Source organism: Phocoena phocoena, chromosome 5 (genome assembly GCF_963924675.1).
Source record: "Phocoena phocoena chromosome 5, mPhoPho1.1, whole genome shotgun sequence".
Lineage (NCBI taxonomy): Eukaryota > Metazoa > Chordata > Mammalia > Artiodactyla > Phocoenidae > Phocoena > Phocoena phocoena.
In genome coordinates this window covers 137,155,867-137,171,790 of record NC_089223.1, presented here as the reverse complement: position 1 = coordinate 137,171,790, position 15,924 = coordinate 137,155,867, and the positions used below count along the sequence as shown (strand labels likewise).

At 63.3% G+C, this 15,924-nt stretch overlaps 1 protein-coding gene across 2 annotated transcripts in view; it reads left to right on the top strand.

The window, feature by feature from the left end:
• The first annotated feature begins 4,019 nt into the window (after positions 1–4,019).
• DOK7 (docking protein 7) overlaps positions 4,020–15,924 on the top strand; it is a 33,122-nt gene continuing 21,217 nt past the window's right edge. The window contains exons 1-3 of one of the 2 annotated variants that reach the window (XM_065877877.1): positions 4,020–4,073; positions 4,208–4,253; positions 14,258–14,488. In XM_065877877.1, coding sequence (XP_065733949.1) covers positions 4,020–4,073; positions 4,208–4,253; positions 14,258–14,488 — 331 coding nt within the window. The remainder of the gene's footprint in view (positions 4,074–4,207; positions 4,254–14,257; positions 14,489–15,924) is intronic. The other variant, XM_065877878.1, reaches the window with a different exon arrangement.

Genomic DNA, 15,924 nt, shown 5'->3' with positions numbered 1-15,924 from the left:
TGCTTGGCGGGGTGCTTCTCGCCGCCTGGGCTCGCTCCGCCACGTACCTGGGTCGCCAGTGGGTCTTAGGCGGTTCTGCCCCCGGGGGCTGGCTGGCTCTTGGCTGGGGCTGTGGGGTGACCGGGCCACACACGTCTTCTGTCATCCGGCAGGCTAGCCTGGGCCCGTTCACATGGTGGTGGCCGGGTTCCAAAGAAAGAGTGGACGTGAGCTGCTCAAAGTGGATTCCGGGGTAGAGAGGCAGGCTCCACCTCTCGGTGGGAGGAGGTCGCATTTCAAGGGGTGTGGGTGCAGGTGAGGGGAATTTGCAGCCATTTACTCAATCTTCCACACTGTCTGTACCGGTCTGCTCGGGAGGCCTTAACAGAAGGCCACAGACTGCAGGGCTCACGCAACAGAAATTTCTCGTGGTTCTGGAGGCAGAAGTTCAAGATGAAGATCCAGTAAGGTTGATCTCTGGGGAGGCCTCTCCTCCAGGCTTGCAGACGGCCGCTGTCCTGCTGTGTCCTCACGTGGCCTTGCCCTGTGTGTGTGCTGAGAGACAGACAGAGCTCTGGTGTTTCTCCCTGTGTTTTAAGGCCACGGTCCTATGGGATTAGGGGCCCACCCTTATGACCTCATTTAACCTTAATTACCTCCTTAAAGATCCTATCTCCAGGGACTTCCCTGGTGGTCCAGTGGTTAAGACTCTGCACTTCGATCCCTGGTCAGGCAACTAGATACCGCACGTCACAACTAAAAGGCCCCGCGTGCCACCAGTAAGAGCTGGTACAGCCAAGTAAATAAATAAACAGATATTTAAATATTAAAAAAAATCTCATCTCCAAATACTGTCATATTGGGGGTTAGGGCTTCAACAGATGGATTAGCGGGGACACAGTTGGGTCCATAACACCCCGTCTCGCCCTGCAGTGGATGAGGAGAGTGGCAGACGTGCAGGGCGGGGAGGTGGCGGTCATCACCTCCTCCCACTCTGCTGGCCAGAGCCCCTTCATGTGGCCCCACCTGACCGAGGGGAGCTGGGAATTGTGAAGGAGTGACACAGGGTATCGCTCGGGTGGACACAGGCATAGAGTTTGCCACGATCAGCTGGTGTGTGTCCTTCTCCAGCCTCACTGAGCACCTGAAGATACAAGACAAGGCGGCCTGGCCCTGGTCCCCATCATTCCCTTGTGTTTGTAAAACCCGTGATCATTTTGAGAGACCCTCACATACATCATCTCATTTGGGGGCTCATCATAATAACGTCAGGCTGGGAGGGGAAGCAGGCCAGAAAAGTCGTGTGATGGCTAAAGTTCGTTTGGGTGGTGGACGGCAGGTGCAGCGTCTGACGGCAGGTCCCTCGGCTGCAGAGCCACTGATGGGGTGACACTGCCCTGGGGCCGTGGAGTCTGGCAGTGGTGGCAGTGTCCTTGGCAGTGATGTCCAGCAGCAGTGCCCGTGGCTGTGTGGCCAGCCGGTGGTACAGCTCTGACCCACGGTCGGGGGGCTTCTTGGAAGGCGGCTGTGGAGTCCGGCAGGGCAGTGGCGCAGGGCGGGCGTGGCGTCCGGTCTCACGAGCGTGGCTGTGCTCCCCTGGCGCCCTATCTCCTGCAGCTCCCGCTGGATCCCCACCTCCCCTGGGTTCTACTCAACACCTGACATTCTTCCAGCAGATTCCTTCCTGCTTCAGTGGCCAGAGTCAGCTTCTGCCACTTGCAACCAGCAACTCTGGCTGCAACAGCTGGGGAAACTGTCTTAGTCCGCTCGGGCTGCTGTAACAAAAACACTGTAGACCGCGAGGCTAAAACAACAGGTTCATTTCTCACAGGTCTGGAGGCCGGAAATCAGAGATCAGGATGCCAGGCTGGGGTCAGGTGAGAGCCCGCTTCCAGGCGTGCAGATGTCTGCTTTCTGGCTGTGTCCTCAGTGCTGGGTGAGGAGAAGGAACTTGTCCCTCATGCCTCTTCTTATAAGGACAGTAATCCAGTCCTGGGGACCCCACCCTCGTGACCTCGTCACCTCCCAAAGGCCTCACCTCTTCATACACCCCCTTGGGGGTTGGGCTTCAACGTGAATTTGGGGGGTGGGGACACAAACATTCGGTCCACAGCAGGAACTTAGGAGAGAGAGGCCAGGAGCCCAGCCAGGGTCTGGGAGTGGGAGCCAGGCAGGCAAATCCCACCTCTAAGTAGGCGGCGTGGGGCAGGGGGAGCCGTCTGTCCCCACGGCGGCCCGCATTCTCTCGGGCCAGTGTCGGAGCAGGTGCAGCTTCCAGGCACGGCAGGAGCCTGGGTCGGATCCAGCGCTCAGGAATGCAGCGGGGCACTGACCCTCCCTGCAGGGATGACCAAGTGCCAGGCGCCTGGGGCGGCGGATGCGTTGGTGGCCACAGCCCCCAGCGCCACCGGGCTCCACACCGGCTGTCCTGGGCCAGCCCCTGGGGGCCTGAGATGTGTGGGGAGCGTGAATGGGGCTCTGTAGTCGGGCAACTGCTCTGCAGAAGGCGGCTGGTGGCTGCACAGGTGCCCCTGGAGGTGGTGCTGGAGGAGGGGACACAGGAGACACAGAGCTGCTTCCTGGGCCTGGCGTGACGCTGCTCTGTATTACGCCCTGGCAAGACATCCCCAGGGCATCTGAATGAGGGTGGTGCCCACCAGGGACCTGCCTTCTCAGCTCCCCAGAGACAGTGAGGAGGGGGAGTGGGTGCCCAGAGAGGAAGGACCTGGCCCTCTCTGTGCCCAGCATGGTGGCTGCTGAGCTGGGACTCCAGCCCAGGGCTCTGCCTGCCCCCACGGATCCTGTGCCCCACTTGGGGCTCAGCCAACGTGGGTCAGTCCTGGAGGCGCCCGCAGCTCTGAGCGTTAGTTCCTCCTCCGTGAGAGGCAAGACCTGGATGGGATGAAGATGCGCACACTTGTTTGGGAACAACAAGGCAGATTTCAGGGTAACAGGACACCACTGAGCCCTCCCCTCTCCTCCCGGCGGGACATCAGCTCCCTTAGGGTGGGACCTCGAGTAGGGTACATTGCTTCTCCTAGCTCTTCTAGGGAGCTGCCCCATCTCTGCCACTGGCCCCTCGCCTTGTTGGTTGCTCCTGAAGGGGTGAATGTCAGAGGTTGTCTTAGAGATAGATGGGGGCTGAAGTCTGAGATGTCGACCTGCCAGGTCCCCCAACCACCTGGGTTCCCAAAGAACAGTGGGCAGCTGGACTGGAGCTACAGGGTGGAGGAGGGGAAATCCGGAAGGTCAGAGCTCCCCCACTGCAAAGGGGACTCTCGGGGGCCTTCATAGAGCAGCAGAGAACCTCTGTGCCATCCTTGCCCGGAGGGATAGCTCTCAACCCCGGGGCGGGGGTGGGGGGGAAGGGAGAACCAGACATGGAGACCGCGGCACTGTGGTCCCACTCACTACTGGGCAGCAACCTGCCCTGGGATTCCTGCTGCCAGGGGACGTGAATGAACCCCCGTCCATCACCCTGCCTGGGGAGTGGGGGTGGTCTGGGGGGAGCAGAGAGGGGGCTCGGAGGGCTGGGGGGCAGGGCAATGTCTCGGCCAGGGGCGACCCACGGTCATTCTGTGGTCAGCGGTGTCTGGTGACAGCTCGGGGTGGTGGGAGGGACAGGTGCCAGAGGGCGAAGCCAGCTCGGTTGAGGCGCACTTTAAAATTGGGCCAAGCGCTTGGACGCGCGGACGCCCCCTTCCCGTCGGGCGTTTCCTTTGCTTTTGGAGGGGAGCCCGCTCCCCCCGCCCCCCGCCCCGGGGTGAGCAGTGCCGGAGCGCCAGCGGCCGAGCCCCGCAATGTGCCTGGCTCCGGAGGGCGCTCAGGTGGCCTCAGGTGCCGCGGGGCGCAGCGCCGGGGCGGGGCGCGGGTAGGGCAGGGCAGGCTGGGCGCGCACCTCGCCCCGCCCGCGCGCCGCCCCGCCCGCCCCGCCGGCCGGCGCAGGGCCCTCCCGGAGCTATTTTGAAAGTGACCCTGGGCTGGGCGGCCGCGGGGCGGCGGGCAGAGGCGCGGCGGGCGCGCGGGAACCATGACAGAAGATGACCGAGGCGGCGCTGGTGGAGGGCCACGTCAAGCTGCGGGACGGCAAGAAGGTCGGGGCGCGCGGCGGGCGCGGGTCGCGGGGCGCGGGGGCTCGGGGCGGGCGGCGGGCGCGGGGCGCGGGGCTCTGGGCGGGCGGCGGGCGCGGGGCGCGGGGCTGGCGCTCACGCTCCCTCTGTCCCTGCAGTGGAAGAGTAGGTGGCTGGTGCTGCGCAAGCCGTCGCCGGTGGCAGGTGAGCGGGGCGCGGGCACGGGGCGCGGGGCGCGGGGCGGGCGGCGGCGGCGGCGTCCTGCGCCCGGCCGGCCCGGAGCGCGGCCAGCTCGCCCGAAATAGCCGGCGGCGCCGGGGCCGAGGACTGTAACCGGAGAGCGCTCCGGCCTCGCCTCGGCCTGCGCCTGCCGTGGACGCCGGGACGCGGGACCCTTCCGCGACCGCACCGGGCCCGGGAGCCGTCATCTCAGACTCCAGGCCCGGGGCGGGGACCCCCTTGGCAGAAGGGCGGATTGAGGCTCGGAGGGGCCTGCGGGAGCCGGTGGAGGCCCGAGGGGCGAAAGGGCAGGAGCCTGTCCTGGCCCCCTCCCCCATCACGCGGCAGGGAGCATCCCAGAAAGTTTTGCCTCAGTTGGGGATTGAGTCGTGTCTTTGAATCCAAACGCGGATGGGTGTTCCGGGCAGCGCTGACCCCGGGCGGCCCTTCCACCCTCCCCAGGTGGAGCCGAGGCTGGGCCGCCAGGTAGGAACGGAGAAGAGTGAAATCTACCTTGTGTGTGGGATCCGTCCCGGGAGGAGAGGACGGCCCCCTCCCAGCCCCCTGAGCGGAGCCGGCACCCCAGCCGGGAGGAGCCGGCTGGGAGCCCTGGAGCCGGGCATCTCCAGCTCAGCGGCCGGAGGCTCCGAGCTGTGCAGCTGCAGCTGTTTCCGGAGACAGGTGCCTTGGAGCCGGCCCAGGCTCCCGGGGGTCTGTGTGGGATGCTGGGGGTGTGAGCGCACGCTGCCTCACACGTGCCAGGCTGCCCGAGAGTCTTCCGGGACGCCTGGGGTGTCTGCCATTTCCTAGGCAGGGTGTGGAGGGCCCCCTCCCTGTGCCCCTCCCGGGTCCCCTCCTCCATCCCTTCTGCTGAGCTGGCTCTGGGAGCCTCGTGGTTGCGGTAGAAGGGTCTGCTTTCAGCCGCGGACACACTCACCTCCTGCCTGGGCCTCAGCTTCCCCTCCAAGGGGGCCTGGGCGCCGTGCACCCTTCGCTCAGCCGATCAGTCTTTCACGCCCAGCCCCTGCATCTGGAGCTGTGGGGTCCTAGTCCTGGGGAGCTCAGGGACGCCTGGTAGGGGTGGGGGAGGGTCAGAGCTGGGGAGAGGGGGGCCCCAGCCGGCAGGGAATGGAGGCACCGGCCCCTGAGGGTGGCAGAGGCGGGGGTGAAGGCCGTGCTGATCCAGGAGGCTATGGCCCGGGGCAGGGGCTGGCTGCTGGTTGGGGGTTGCTTGCCGGGACGGTGGTGAGCCAGGGCCTGTGCGGCCTCTGGGACAGGTGGCCCACCCGAAGAGCAGTCCCGGGGTGGGCCTTGTCCCTCTTGGTAGGGGGCGTAGTGACCTGCAGCTCCTGGTGGTGGATTTTATATCAGTATCCGAGAGCGCTAGCTGAGAGGTGAGCTCTGGCCGGCCCTGGAGGACACCTGTGGAGGGGGCCCTCGTGCACTGCAGGGGAGACTGCAGTGGGTCCTCAACACCGTAGACTCTGAGCCTGTACGTGGGCTTGTGGTCATCGGGCCTTTCCTGGGTCTCACCACGCGCAACCCAGCGGTAGAGAGCGGGGGCGTCGGGGAAGAGCCTCTCTGCCAAGGCGCCAGGGCTGGACTGGAGGGGAGTCGCGGAGAAGAGGGGGAAGGCGCTCGGGCAGGACTCGGCCGGGGACTGGGGGCGGGGAGGGGATTAGGGGTGGTGGAAGGTACACGCGGCCCCTCTAGGCTGCTGTCCACTCTGAGCCCTGCATCTCTCGTCCTGGTCCCCAGGGTCTCAGAACCCCCGCTGGCGCTGCCGGGTATCTTAGCAGCACCCCCTTTATCCTCACACTGCACGAGGGCTGCGGTCATCCTCTTGCGGGTGCTTGGCCTGAGGCGGAGTTGCCAAGCTGACCCCGCAGGGCCACTGCCTGGCTCTCGCCAGCCCTCCCCCTCTCTCCCTCCCGGTCAGTGCCAGTGGCCATGGTTCCCCACGGGTCAGAGGCTCCGGACCCTCCTCGCTCTCCCTTCCCTGGCCCCTAGCTGATGAGCTGGCCCCTCTCTAGTGTGTTGGGGGGCCTGGCTGGGAGAGGTGCAGCCGCCTGGCCCCCCTTATCCTGAAGACCAGCTCCCTCGGGTGGCCTTGGGTGTTGGGGGCAGGTCCTCGTACTTGGGGTCCCCACAGCTAAGACTCCCCAGATCCTGGCTGCAGCCAAGGGGGAGCCTGGGAAGGAGAGAGGAGGGGCCGCCCTGCCTTCTCGTCATGGAAACCCAGGGCTCTTGTTTTTGAAAAGTATTTCCTTCCCAGGAGGGCCCACGAGGAGAGGTTAGGAGGGAATCAGGGACTGCAGGCGGGCGGGGGTAGGAGGGCCCCTCTCCGCTTTGGGTCTTTTCTCCTGTTTTTGCTTTTCTTAACCAGGACCACTTGTTCTCCTTACAATAAAGTTTAGTTAGTGGAAGGAAGGAAAAGCTCTGATTTTTTTTTTTTGCGGTACGTGGGTCTGTCACCGCTGTGGCCTCTCCCGTTGCGGAGCACAGGCTCCAGACGCGCAGGCTCAGCGGCCATGGCTCACGGGCCCAGCCGCTCCGCGGCATGTGGGATCCTCCTGGACCGGGGCACGAACCCGCGTCCCCTGTATCGGCAGGCGGACTCCCAACCACTGCGCCACCAGGGAAGCCCTGATTTTTTTTTTTAATAGATTTTTATTGGAGTATAATTGCTTCACAATACTGGGTTAGTTTCTGCTGTACAGCAAAGTGAATCAGCTATACCTATACGTGTATCCCCATATCCCCTCCCTCTTGCGTCTCCCTCCCACCCTCCCTATCCCACCCCTCTAGGTGATTCCAAAGCACCGAGCTGGTCTCCCTGTGCCGTGGGGCTGCGTCCCACTAGCTATCTATTTTACATTCGGTAGTGTATATATGTCAATGCCACTCTCACTTCACCCCAGCGTCCCCCTCCCCCCGCCCCCATGTCCTCACTTAAAGTGATGAAAGGGAAAACCTCTTATTGACAGAAGTAACAATCTTTATAAAAGGCAGTAATACTTCAGCGGGATTGTGCTCCTTGGGGTCTCGACCTCTGTCCTGGCCAGAGAATTCATGCCTGGATCCTTTCCCTTGAGAGGAGGGTGGTCTGGGCGCCCCCCTGGTGACCCTGGGCAGCCCCTCTCTTCCTCCCCAGGTTGAGGCTTAGGATGGTGGGAGGGGTGTCTCTCGCGTGGCTGCCCTGTGGAGGGGGCGGCCCACCCACGGGTGCGGCACCCAGAGGGTTCCTGAGCAGCCAGGGCAGCTCCCCTGCCCTCCGCTCCGAGGGCCCTCAGAGCTCCGAGGGCTTCACCAATTCCTGTGCAAGCTGTTGGGGCTTTATTCAGCCCAGAAAAGCCCCCGGGAGGGACCCTGACTCCTGGAGTTGGCAGGGCCTTTGGGGGGGTCATTATAGGCACAGGGGCTGAGACTTGCTGACCCAAGGGGTCTGGCCCACAAATGACTGGGTGCTGCCTCCTGCCCACAGCCCCTTGGCCGGCTGGGAGGTCAGCACCCGCTCCTGCCACTGAAGATGAGGTATTAGTTCAGTACCCCCTTCCTATCCCTGCCCTGAGACAGGTGCTGAGTTCCTGGAGGGCAGGGTCCCTGACTCAGCGTCACCCCTCACAGGCAGCCTGGCGGGGGCTGGGGCCTGCCAGGTGAGGTGCCGTGAGCCCAACCACTCTCGGCAACAACTGGCCCTGCAAACTTGCCCAGGAACCGCGGCCTCGGGACACCTGCCCCTTAAGCCGCCTGAGCTGTCCCACTGGCCTGTACCCGTGCCTCTCCTGTGCGGTGGCAGCTCTGCTCACTGAGGTGGGCGCATTCCGAGAGGTTGGGCGTCCCAGGTGGTGATGGTGGGGAGGGTCCCTTCTCCGGTCCCACCTTCTGGCCTTGGATCTGCCGTGTCCCCCAGGAATGGGCATGCTGGGCAGGCACTCAAGGACAGGGTGTGGGTGGTGGCCAGCCATTCCGTCCCCACGGAGACCTCGAGAAGGGGGCCAGGGCTTCCTGCAGCCCCTGGTTCCGGACCGGGAATCGGAGCACCTGGGCTCAGGTCTCGCCTCTGCTCGGACCAACTGTGTGCCCTGGACGAGTCCTAGCCGGTCCCTGCGGAGGGTGGACGGGTGGTGGGCGTGCATTGGGCCTGGGGCACCGTCCGTTCCCGCTGCTGCCGGCGAGGTCGGGGTAGCCTGCCTGTGGGAGCCCGTGAAGCCCCCTTGCGCCCTGCGTACACGGTGAACGTGCTTCCCCCGGAACTGGATCGGGAACAGGCCTGGACCAGTGGGTCAGAGGGAGCCCTCTGGGCTTCAGCCTCAGGCTCCGGCTGGCGGCCCAGTCAGCAGCCCCCATCCCCAGTGCTCGGCTGCCCCTAGCCCGCTGCCCAGCTGCTCTGCTAAAGGCGCTGCCCAAGGTCACTGTGACCTCTGAGGGCTAAAGCCAGCAGCCGCTCCTCCAGCTGTGTCCCGTGGGTGGGCGTCAACCTCTGTCTCCTCTCCCAGCTCCCCCTGCCCCCCACAAGGCCCGGAGGTTTGCGTTTTCCCGGCCACCCGCCCTCCCCAGGCTCTCGGCCCCGGGCTGTAAACGCCTCTGAGTGCCCATGACTGACTCCATGGTTATTTTTACATCTTCAGACGCGTGTGTCCAGCTGCCTGTGTGCACGCCGCCTGGCGTCTGATGGGCCTCTCAGGCTCACGTGTCCGGGACTGAACCTCAACCCCGCCCCCTGCCCCCGGCCCCGCACCCCCTCCCCAGGTGCCCCCCTCCCCAATCCAGCATCGCCCTCCTCTTCCTTCCCCTCACCCCATCATCCACCCACCAAGAGGTCCCATGAGTTAGCGCTGCCTCCGCAGAGGGAAGGCCCCTCCCGCTGTCACCATGGTTACTGCAGAGCCTAGCTCTGGGCCCCCTTTCCTCTGCGCGGCCTAGGCCAGCAGCTTCTCTGGCCTGGACAGCTGCAGGGACCTGGAGCTTTGCTGTCACCCTGTGTCCCTTCGCCACACGCAGCCAGGCTGGGCCCCCTTTGCTCACAGCTCTCGGGGCCCCTGGTGTGCGGGGATGTGGCCTTGGCCTGGCTCAGCGGGCCCGCCTGGCTGGAGCCCGCCTACACCTTGGACCACTCTTCCCCTCCCTTCCTGCCAGCCCTGCCCATGGGGTCCCTGCCTCTGGGCTTCTGCACTGGCTGTTCCCTCTAGCACAGTGCTGTTCCCTGAGGTGCTGCCGGGCTGGCGCCTTATATCCCTTGGGAGTCCGTTGTCCCTTTGGGAGAGGCTCTGACCCCCGTGCTCAGGCCCCATGACGGCCGCTGCCATCAAATGCCGTCCACCCCCACATGCCGTCCACCCCTGCCATCACATGCTGGTCCCCTGAACAGCTCTTCCTCAGAGTTTTCTTCTTTATCGACCTTTTTCAGCGTTTGACTGTCTCCCCTCTTGGGTTTCAGCTCCGCAGAAGCCGGGCTGTGTTCCCTGGGTCCCCGGGCTGTTCGTGAGCAGAATGAACTGGGCTGAGGGCTATGGGGGAGGCCGCCCCGCTGAGGGACGGAAAAGGAGGTGGGGTGGGCTCCGAGGGGCCCCACTGGGGGTCTTTCAGTGGCCCTTGTGGTTAGCAGAGCCCACTCTGGGCAGAAGAGGGCAGGGGTGGGCTGACCCCAGAGGCGGGCACGCTCCCCCGGGTGTCATGGTGATGGGGAAGGTCCCAGGCCCCAGGCTGAGGCCCCTGCTCATCCCGCTCGGTGCTTGCTGGCGTGTGGCATTCACCGAGGGCCTCCGTGTGCCAGGCTGGGGCTGTGCTGCTGCCTTGGCTCCGCAGGGTGAGTGGCGTCCGTTGCTCAGGTGGAAAATAGAGGCTCTAAGAGCTGAGGGACGGGTTCCCAAGCACGGATGTGGGACGTGGACCGGGTCAGCTGGTCCCCACTGTGGCGCCCATGCACAGTGGTGGAGTGTGTGCGTGTGTATGTGTAAGCGTGCAGGTATGCACACGTCAGCACGTGTGTGAGCACGCAATGACCCCGGCCCCCTCCACCCCTGGCCGAGAGCTGCCCCGGCAGCGAGCCGCCCAGGCCCTGTGGCGGCTTCATCTCCTGCCCCTGGAGTCCGGGCGCCCAGGGCTAGGTTGCAGCCTGGCTGTGCCCCTGCAGCTCCGCGCTTCAGCTGGTTGGGTGCTGCCGTGAGCGGGGTCCTCAGGCCCTCGCGGCCCGGCGTGGAGAGAAAGCGGCCACGTGAGTGGGTGGCCCGGAGCGCGGGGTGGGAAGGCCAGTGAGCTTCCTCGGCAGCCGACCGGGACACCTGGCCGAGTGACCAGCCTCACTGGGCTTCTTGCGAGGGGCGCAGCCCTGGGTGCTCCCAGCGAGGGTCCCCTGTGGAGCTGGCCAGTCGGTGCAGGCTCCCGTGTCCCTCTGTGTGGCGCGTCTGCGGGAAGGGCTGGTGGTGTCACTGCTCCCTGGGGGCACTGGTGCTGTCTCTCCCGGACACGACCTGCTTTGTCTCAGGCCCAGACCCGAGAATTTCTGTTTCTCCGGTGCCTGGTACTGAAAAGCTTTCCACTAAACAGCGCTCCTCACAGAATAGGTTTTAAAAATAGGATCAATTCACGGCCCGAAGTGATGGGGAGGGAAGGGGGTGGAGCAGCTGCCCATCAAAGGGCCCCACCCACGCCTCTCCCAGGAGCGGAGCTCCGCCTCAGCTAAAGGAGCCCAGTGCAGGGGGCTGGATGGTGCCGGGGGGCTGGAGGGTGCCGGCTGAGGGGCTGGACGGCAGCTGCGCCAGCCGTGGCCCGGCTGTGATTCTGGGCAGCTTCCACCAGGCAGAAGGTGGGGCTGTCACACAGCCCCGACCCTCGCCCTGTTCTGTTCATATGTAAAATGAAATCAGTGACGCTGAGGGTGTGTTAGCTTCCTGGGGCTGCAGTAATGAATTGCCACAAACTGGGGGGCTTAAAACAACAGAAATGTGCTCTGGAGGCTGGAAGCCCAAAATCCAGTAGCGTTCTCCCGCTGAAGGCGCTGGGGAGCACGCTTCCCACCTCCTCCGGCTCGGGCGACTCCAGGCCTCCTGGGCTTGTGGGCACGTCACTCTGTGACTTGGTTTCTCGTGGCCTCTCCTCTGTGCATCCATGTTTCCTTTTTTGGCTCTTATAAAGACACTCGTCTTTGTTTTTTTTAAATATATTTATTTATTTTTGGCTGCGTTGGGTCTTCGTTGCTGCGTGTGGGCTTCTCTCTAGTGACGGCAAGCGGGGGCTACTCTTCGTTGTGGTTGGCGGGCTTCTCACTGCGGTGGCTTCTCTTGTTGCGGAGCATGGGCTCTAGGTGCGCGGGCTTCAGTAGTTGTGGCACGCGGGCACAGTAGTTGTGGCTCGCGGGCTCAGTAGTTGTGGCTTGCGGGCTCTAGAGCGCAGGCTCAGTAGTTGTGGCGCACGGGCTTAGCTGCTCCGCGGCATGTGGGATCTTCCCGGACCAGGGCTCGAACCCATGTCCCCTGCATTGGCAGGCGGATTCTTAACCACTGCGCTACCAGGGAAGTCCCAAGACACTCATCTTTAGATTTAGGGCCACGCGGATAATCCTGGGTGACTCATTTTGAGATCCTTACCTCATTCACATCTGCAAAGATCCTTTCTCCAAATAAGGTCATGTTTGCAGATTTGGGGGGGTCAGGATGTGGAAATGTCTTTTGGGGGCCCCCATTCACCCCAGTGCAGGCGGGCGAGGGTACGCATTGATTCTCAGATCTCTGTAAGGAGTAGGATGTGAGCTGCATTTCAGTTAGAGCCAGGATCCAGAAAGATTGCACCGGCCCAGGGAAAAGGGTCTCGGGGACACATGCTGGCTCTTGCATGTAGGTCCCCAAGCCAGCCTCGCAAGTGTAGGCGTCCGGGACGGCAAGACCTGCTTGGCAGCAGGAGGCGTCTGAGGAGCGTGACGTATGAGGCGACACAGGGGCTCGTAGCAAACGAGGCTCTAGACCACGAGTCGGCAAACCAGGGTCCTGAGCCAAATCCGGCCCGCTGCTTGTTTCTGTTATAAAGTTTTATTGGAACACAGCCATTCACTTACGTGTGGTCTGTGGCTACTCTCGCAGTTCAGTAGTTGTGACAGAGACTGCGTGGTCCACGTAGCCGAAAACAGTTACTGTGTGACTCTTCACAGAAAGGGTTATGGACTTTGCTCTTGGCTATATCACTGGGAGCATAACTCCTAGAACAAAGGGGTGACAGTCTGGCCCTGCCTTGCTGTGAAGGCCACAACTAAAGTGAATGGTGTTTCCTGTGACAGAAGACCCTCACCCTCACCTGTGCCAGGTGATGGGGCTGTCACTGCTCCAGCAGAAGAGGGCCTGCCTTCGAGAGCTCACCTTCCAGGGTGGGGAGTGGGGAGACTGGAAATAGGGGACAGACAGCTACCTAGAAAAGCCACCGAGAGAGATGCCGGCCTTCCCTGGGGAGAGGAGTGGCAGGAGGGGTCGGCGTGTCTGGGGATGGGGCAGCCCGTGTGGCTGGCAGGGCTGTCCTCATGCCCGTGGTCCCTTCCCTAGCTGCCTCGGTGGCTTCCCTTTGTCCACACACATTTTTACTGGGAGTCTTTCTGTGCTCACCGCCTCCCCAAGCTTTTACCTCTTGGGCCTCTGGTGACACATCAGGGAACACTTCCATAACAACACATGCCCTTCATGCCACGTGTGTGACTAATTTCTCTCCGGGCCGGGCCACGAGTTTCCTAAGGGAGCCATGCTCGGGAGAGAACACGCTGGAACCCTTGGGTGGGCAGATGGGTTTTTGTGGGTTCTGGGGTTTTGTTTGTTTCCCTCAAAATGAGAACATCTTTGCTTTTTTCTGACATAAGCATTTCAAACACTACAAACAGGGTGTCAGATAGGAAGTGGAGCTCCCCCATCATAATCCCCGGATTTTGAAATACAGGCGTGTTGGAGCCCAGTCACCCAGGCTGGTCTATGTACTGCCTGGGGCTGCTTTCACACCCGACGGCAGAGATGGGTGGCCGGGACAGACTGTCCACCCTCTGCCTTCATAAGGAAGGGGCTGTGACTGTGGTCTGATGGCAAACAGGCAGGAAGCACCACCCTTGTTCTCCGCTGGTGGCCAAGATGAGTCTTGAGTCAAGCTCGTAGGGATCTTGTTGTCACTTGGGTCTGTGGGGCTGCTTTTCCAGGGTTCGGGGGTTGGGCTGGGGGAAGCAGTTCATCGCTTCATCCCACGCCCGCCCCTCCATCCCCTCCTGCCCGGACGAGGGGGCTTGATCGTCGAGCGTGCGGGGCTCAGGGCTGTCCGACACTTCAGTGTTCACATTAGGCCCCGGACCCCTCACCTTCATCAGAGACCGGGCGGCGGCCGCGCTGGGCGCGCTTAGGAGGGTCACTCGTGCTCTGATCTAGGGCGGTTCCCCAGGGCCACACAGGCGGCCAGGAGCGGCGGGGATACCAGCACAGCGATTAGGGTGTTGAGGGAAATGGGAACTTGAGACAGACTCCGGCGCGTCCCCTGCAGGCTCTCGGGGGCGGCTTGTGTCGCGTCTGGCAGAGGGACCCAAGCCCAGTGGCCCTCCTGCCCTCCCCGGCGCTGGAGTCCGGCTCACACCCTGGAAACGGAAAAATCCAGGAGGTGAAGTGGCTCTGGGTGTGGCAGGAAGCCACCCTTGCAGGGCCGAGGCGGGAGGCCTGAGTCCCCGGGCAGGTTCCGGGCAGGCTCCGTGCTGTCCTGCCAGCAGCCTGAGTGTGGCCCCCGTGGCCCCAGGGTCTGGGGCAGGCTGGAGGCCCTGGTGGGGGCCAGGGTCAGGTGGGCGGGCCAGCCAGGGGGTGTTCTGAGCCCACTTCCGCTGTGTGGCCGGGGCCGTGTGGGTGGGGTCACCCTCTTGCACACGAGGGGGTGGAGGTGCAGGGTGGCCGGGGCCCAGACTCTCGGGCGAGCGGGTGCCGGGGCCGGGGCGGTAGCTGCGCTGGGCCTGTGTGCCTGACGGCCCCCCGCGCCCTCCGCAGACTGCCTACTGATGCTGGCCTACAAGGACAGGTCAGAGCGAGCCCGAGGGATGCGGGAGCGCAGCAGCCTCGCGCTGGAGGACATCTGCGGCCTGGAGCCCGGCCTGCCCTACGAGGGCCTGGCCCACACGCTGGCCATCGTCTGCCTGTCGCAGGCCGTCATGTTGGGCTTCGACAGCCGGGAGGCCATGTGCGCCTGGGACGCCCGGATCCGCCACGCGCTGGGTGAGGGTGAGTGACACCGGTGCGGGGCTCCGGGGGCCCAGCCTCTGTCCTGAAGGGTCCCGCGGGCCCCGCCGACGGGCTGCAGAGGCCAGGACGCGACTCCAGGCCACGGAGCCCAGTGCTTGCTGAGCGCCCTCCGCTCGGCCGCAATTGGGGCGGGGGGCTGGGGGGCTGGCCCCTCTTGAGCTCCCTAACTTTTGACCCCATTCATCTGAACTAGAGCTTTTAGCCCCAGCGGGCGGCTGGCTGAGCAGTGATCTGCAGGTGCTACCCTTGGCTTCTCACGGGGCCGCCTGAGCCCGGTGTCGGGAGCGCCCTCCCCCGCGTGTCCCTCAAGGGGAGTAGCTCTCGGGAGATGGGGGGACCCAGCCCACCTCTCAGCCCCGCTGCCCACCCGGCTGTGTGAGCAGAGGCGGGCGGGCCCCCAGCTGAGCCATCAGAACCCATGATATTTTTTTAAAAGTTTTAAAAAATTGAAGTAGAGTTAATTTACAATGTTGTGTTAGTTTCAGGTATCCAGCAAAGTGGTTCAGTTACACACATATACGTATATTCTTTTTCGTGTTCTTTTCCATTATAATTTCTTACGAAGAGTAGAGTTCCCTGTGCTGTACAGTAGGTCCTTCTTGTTTACCCATTCTATATATAGCAGTGTGTATATTTTAATCCCCACGTCCTAGTTTATCTCGAAACCCGTGATATTTTAACACCGTATTTTAAAAATTCAAAATTAAAGCCAAAAGCCCGTGACGAACAAAGTGTCAGAATTTAGAGTGAAGCTGGGCTCCGAGCCACCCTCAGACGTTCCCGTCCTCAGCTGCCCCAGCGCCACAGCCAGCCTGGTCTCGATTCACACATTTGCTGTTTCGCTCACCGTGGGCATTTTGCATTAATTTTTGTTGTTTGAATAATCACTAAAATGTCAGTGATCTTGGCCACTGTTTTGTGCCCAGGTAAGGCCCTTGCTCACCTCACACCAGCCCAGCCCGGCTAGCGGGCTGCGGCCCCTCCCACCTCCGGGCGCCCCCAGAGCGGTCCCCTAGTCTGGGGACGTGTGGACGGCTCAGTGAGGGGATGCAGTGGCAGAAGGGAAGAGCCGCGCCTTTCCAGAAAGTTCTGCGGTTGGGGGTTCCCGCCAGTTCAGCCTGGCTCAGGGCACGGCTCCTTTTCTGCTACGGGGCAGGCAGGGCCCTTGCACAGAGGCAGCTGGCGCCCTGTCTCGGCACCTTGCCAGAAATCACCAGGACACTGATGGGGTCGCTGACCCCCAGCCTCCTTGGGCCGGGCACTGCAGGCCCTCAGGGCTTCCTGCAGGGGCTTGGGTGGGGCTCAGGGAGGAGGAGGTGGGGCTGGGACTGGGCCCCTCTGGGTTGGAGATGAGGCTGGTGGGCACGGGTGGGTAGGCTGCGGTCCACTCCTGGGCCCGGCTACTCCGGGGTGCA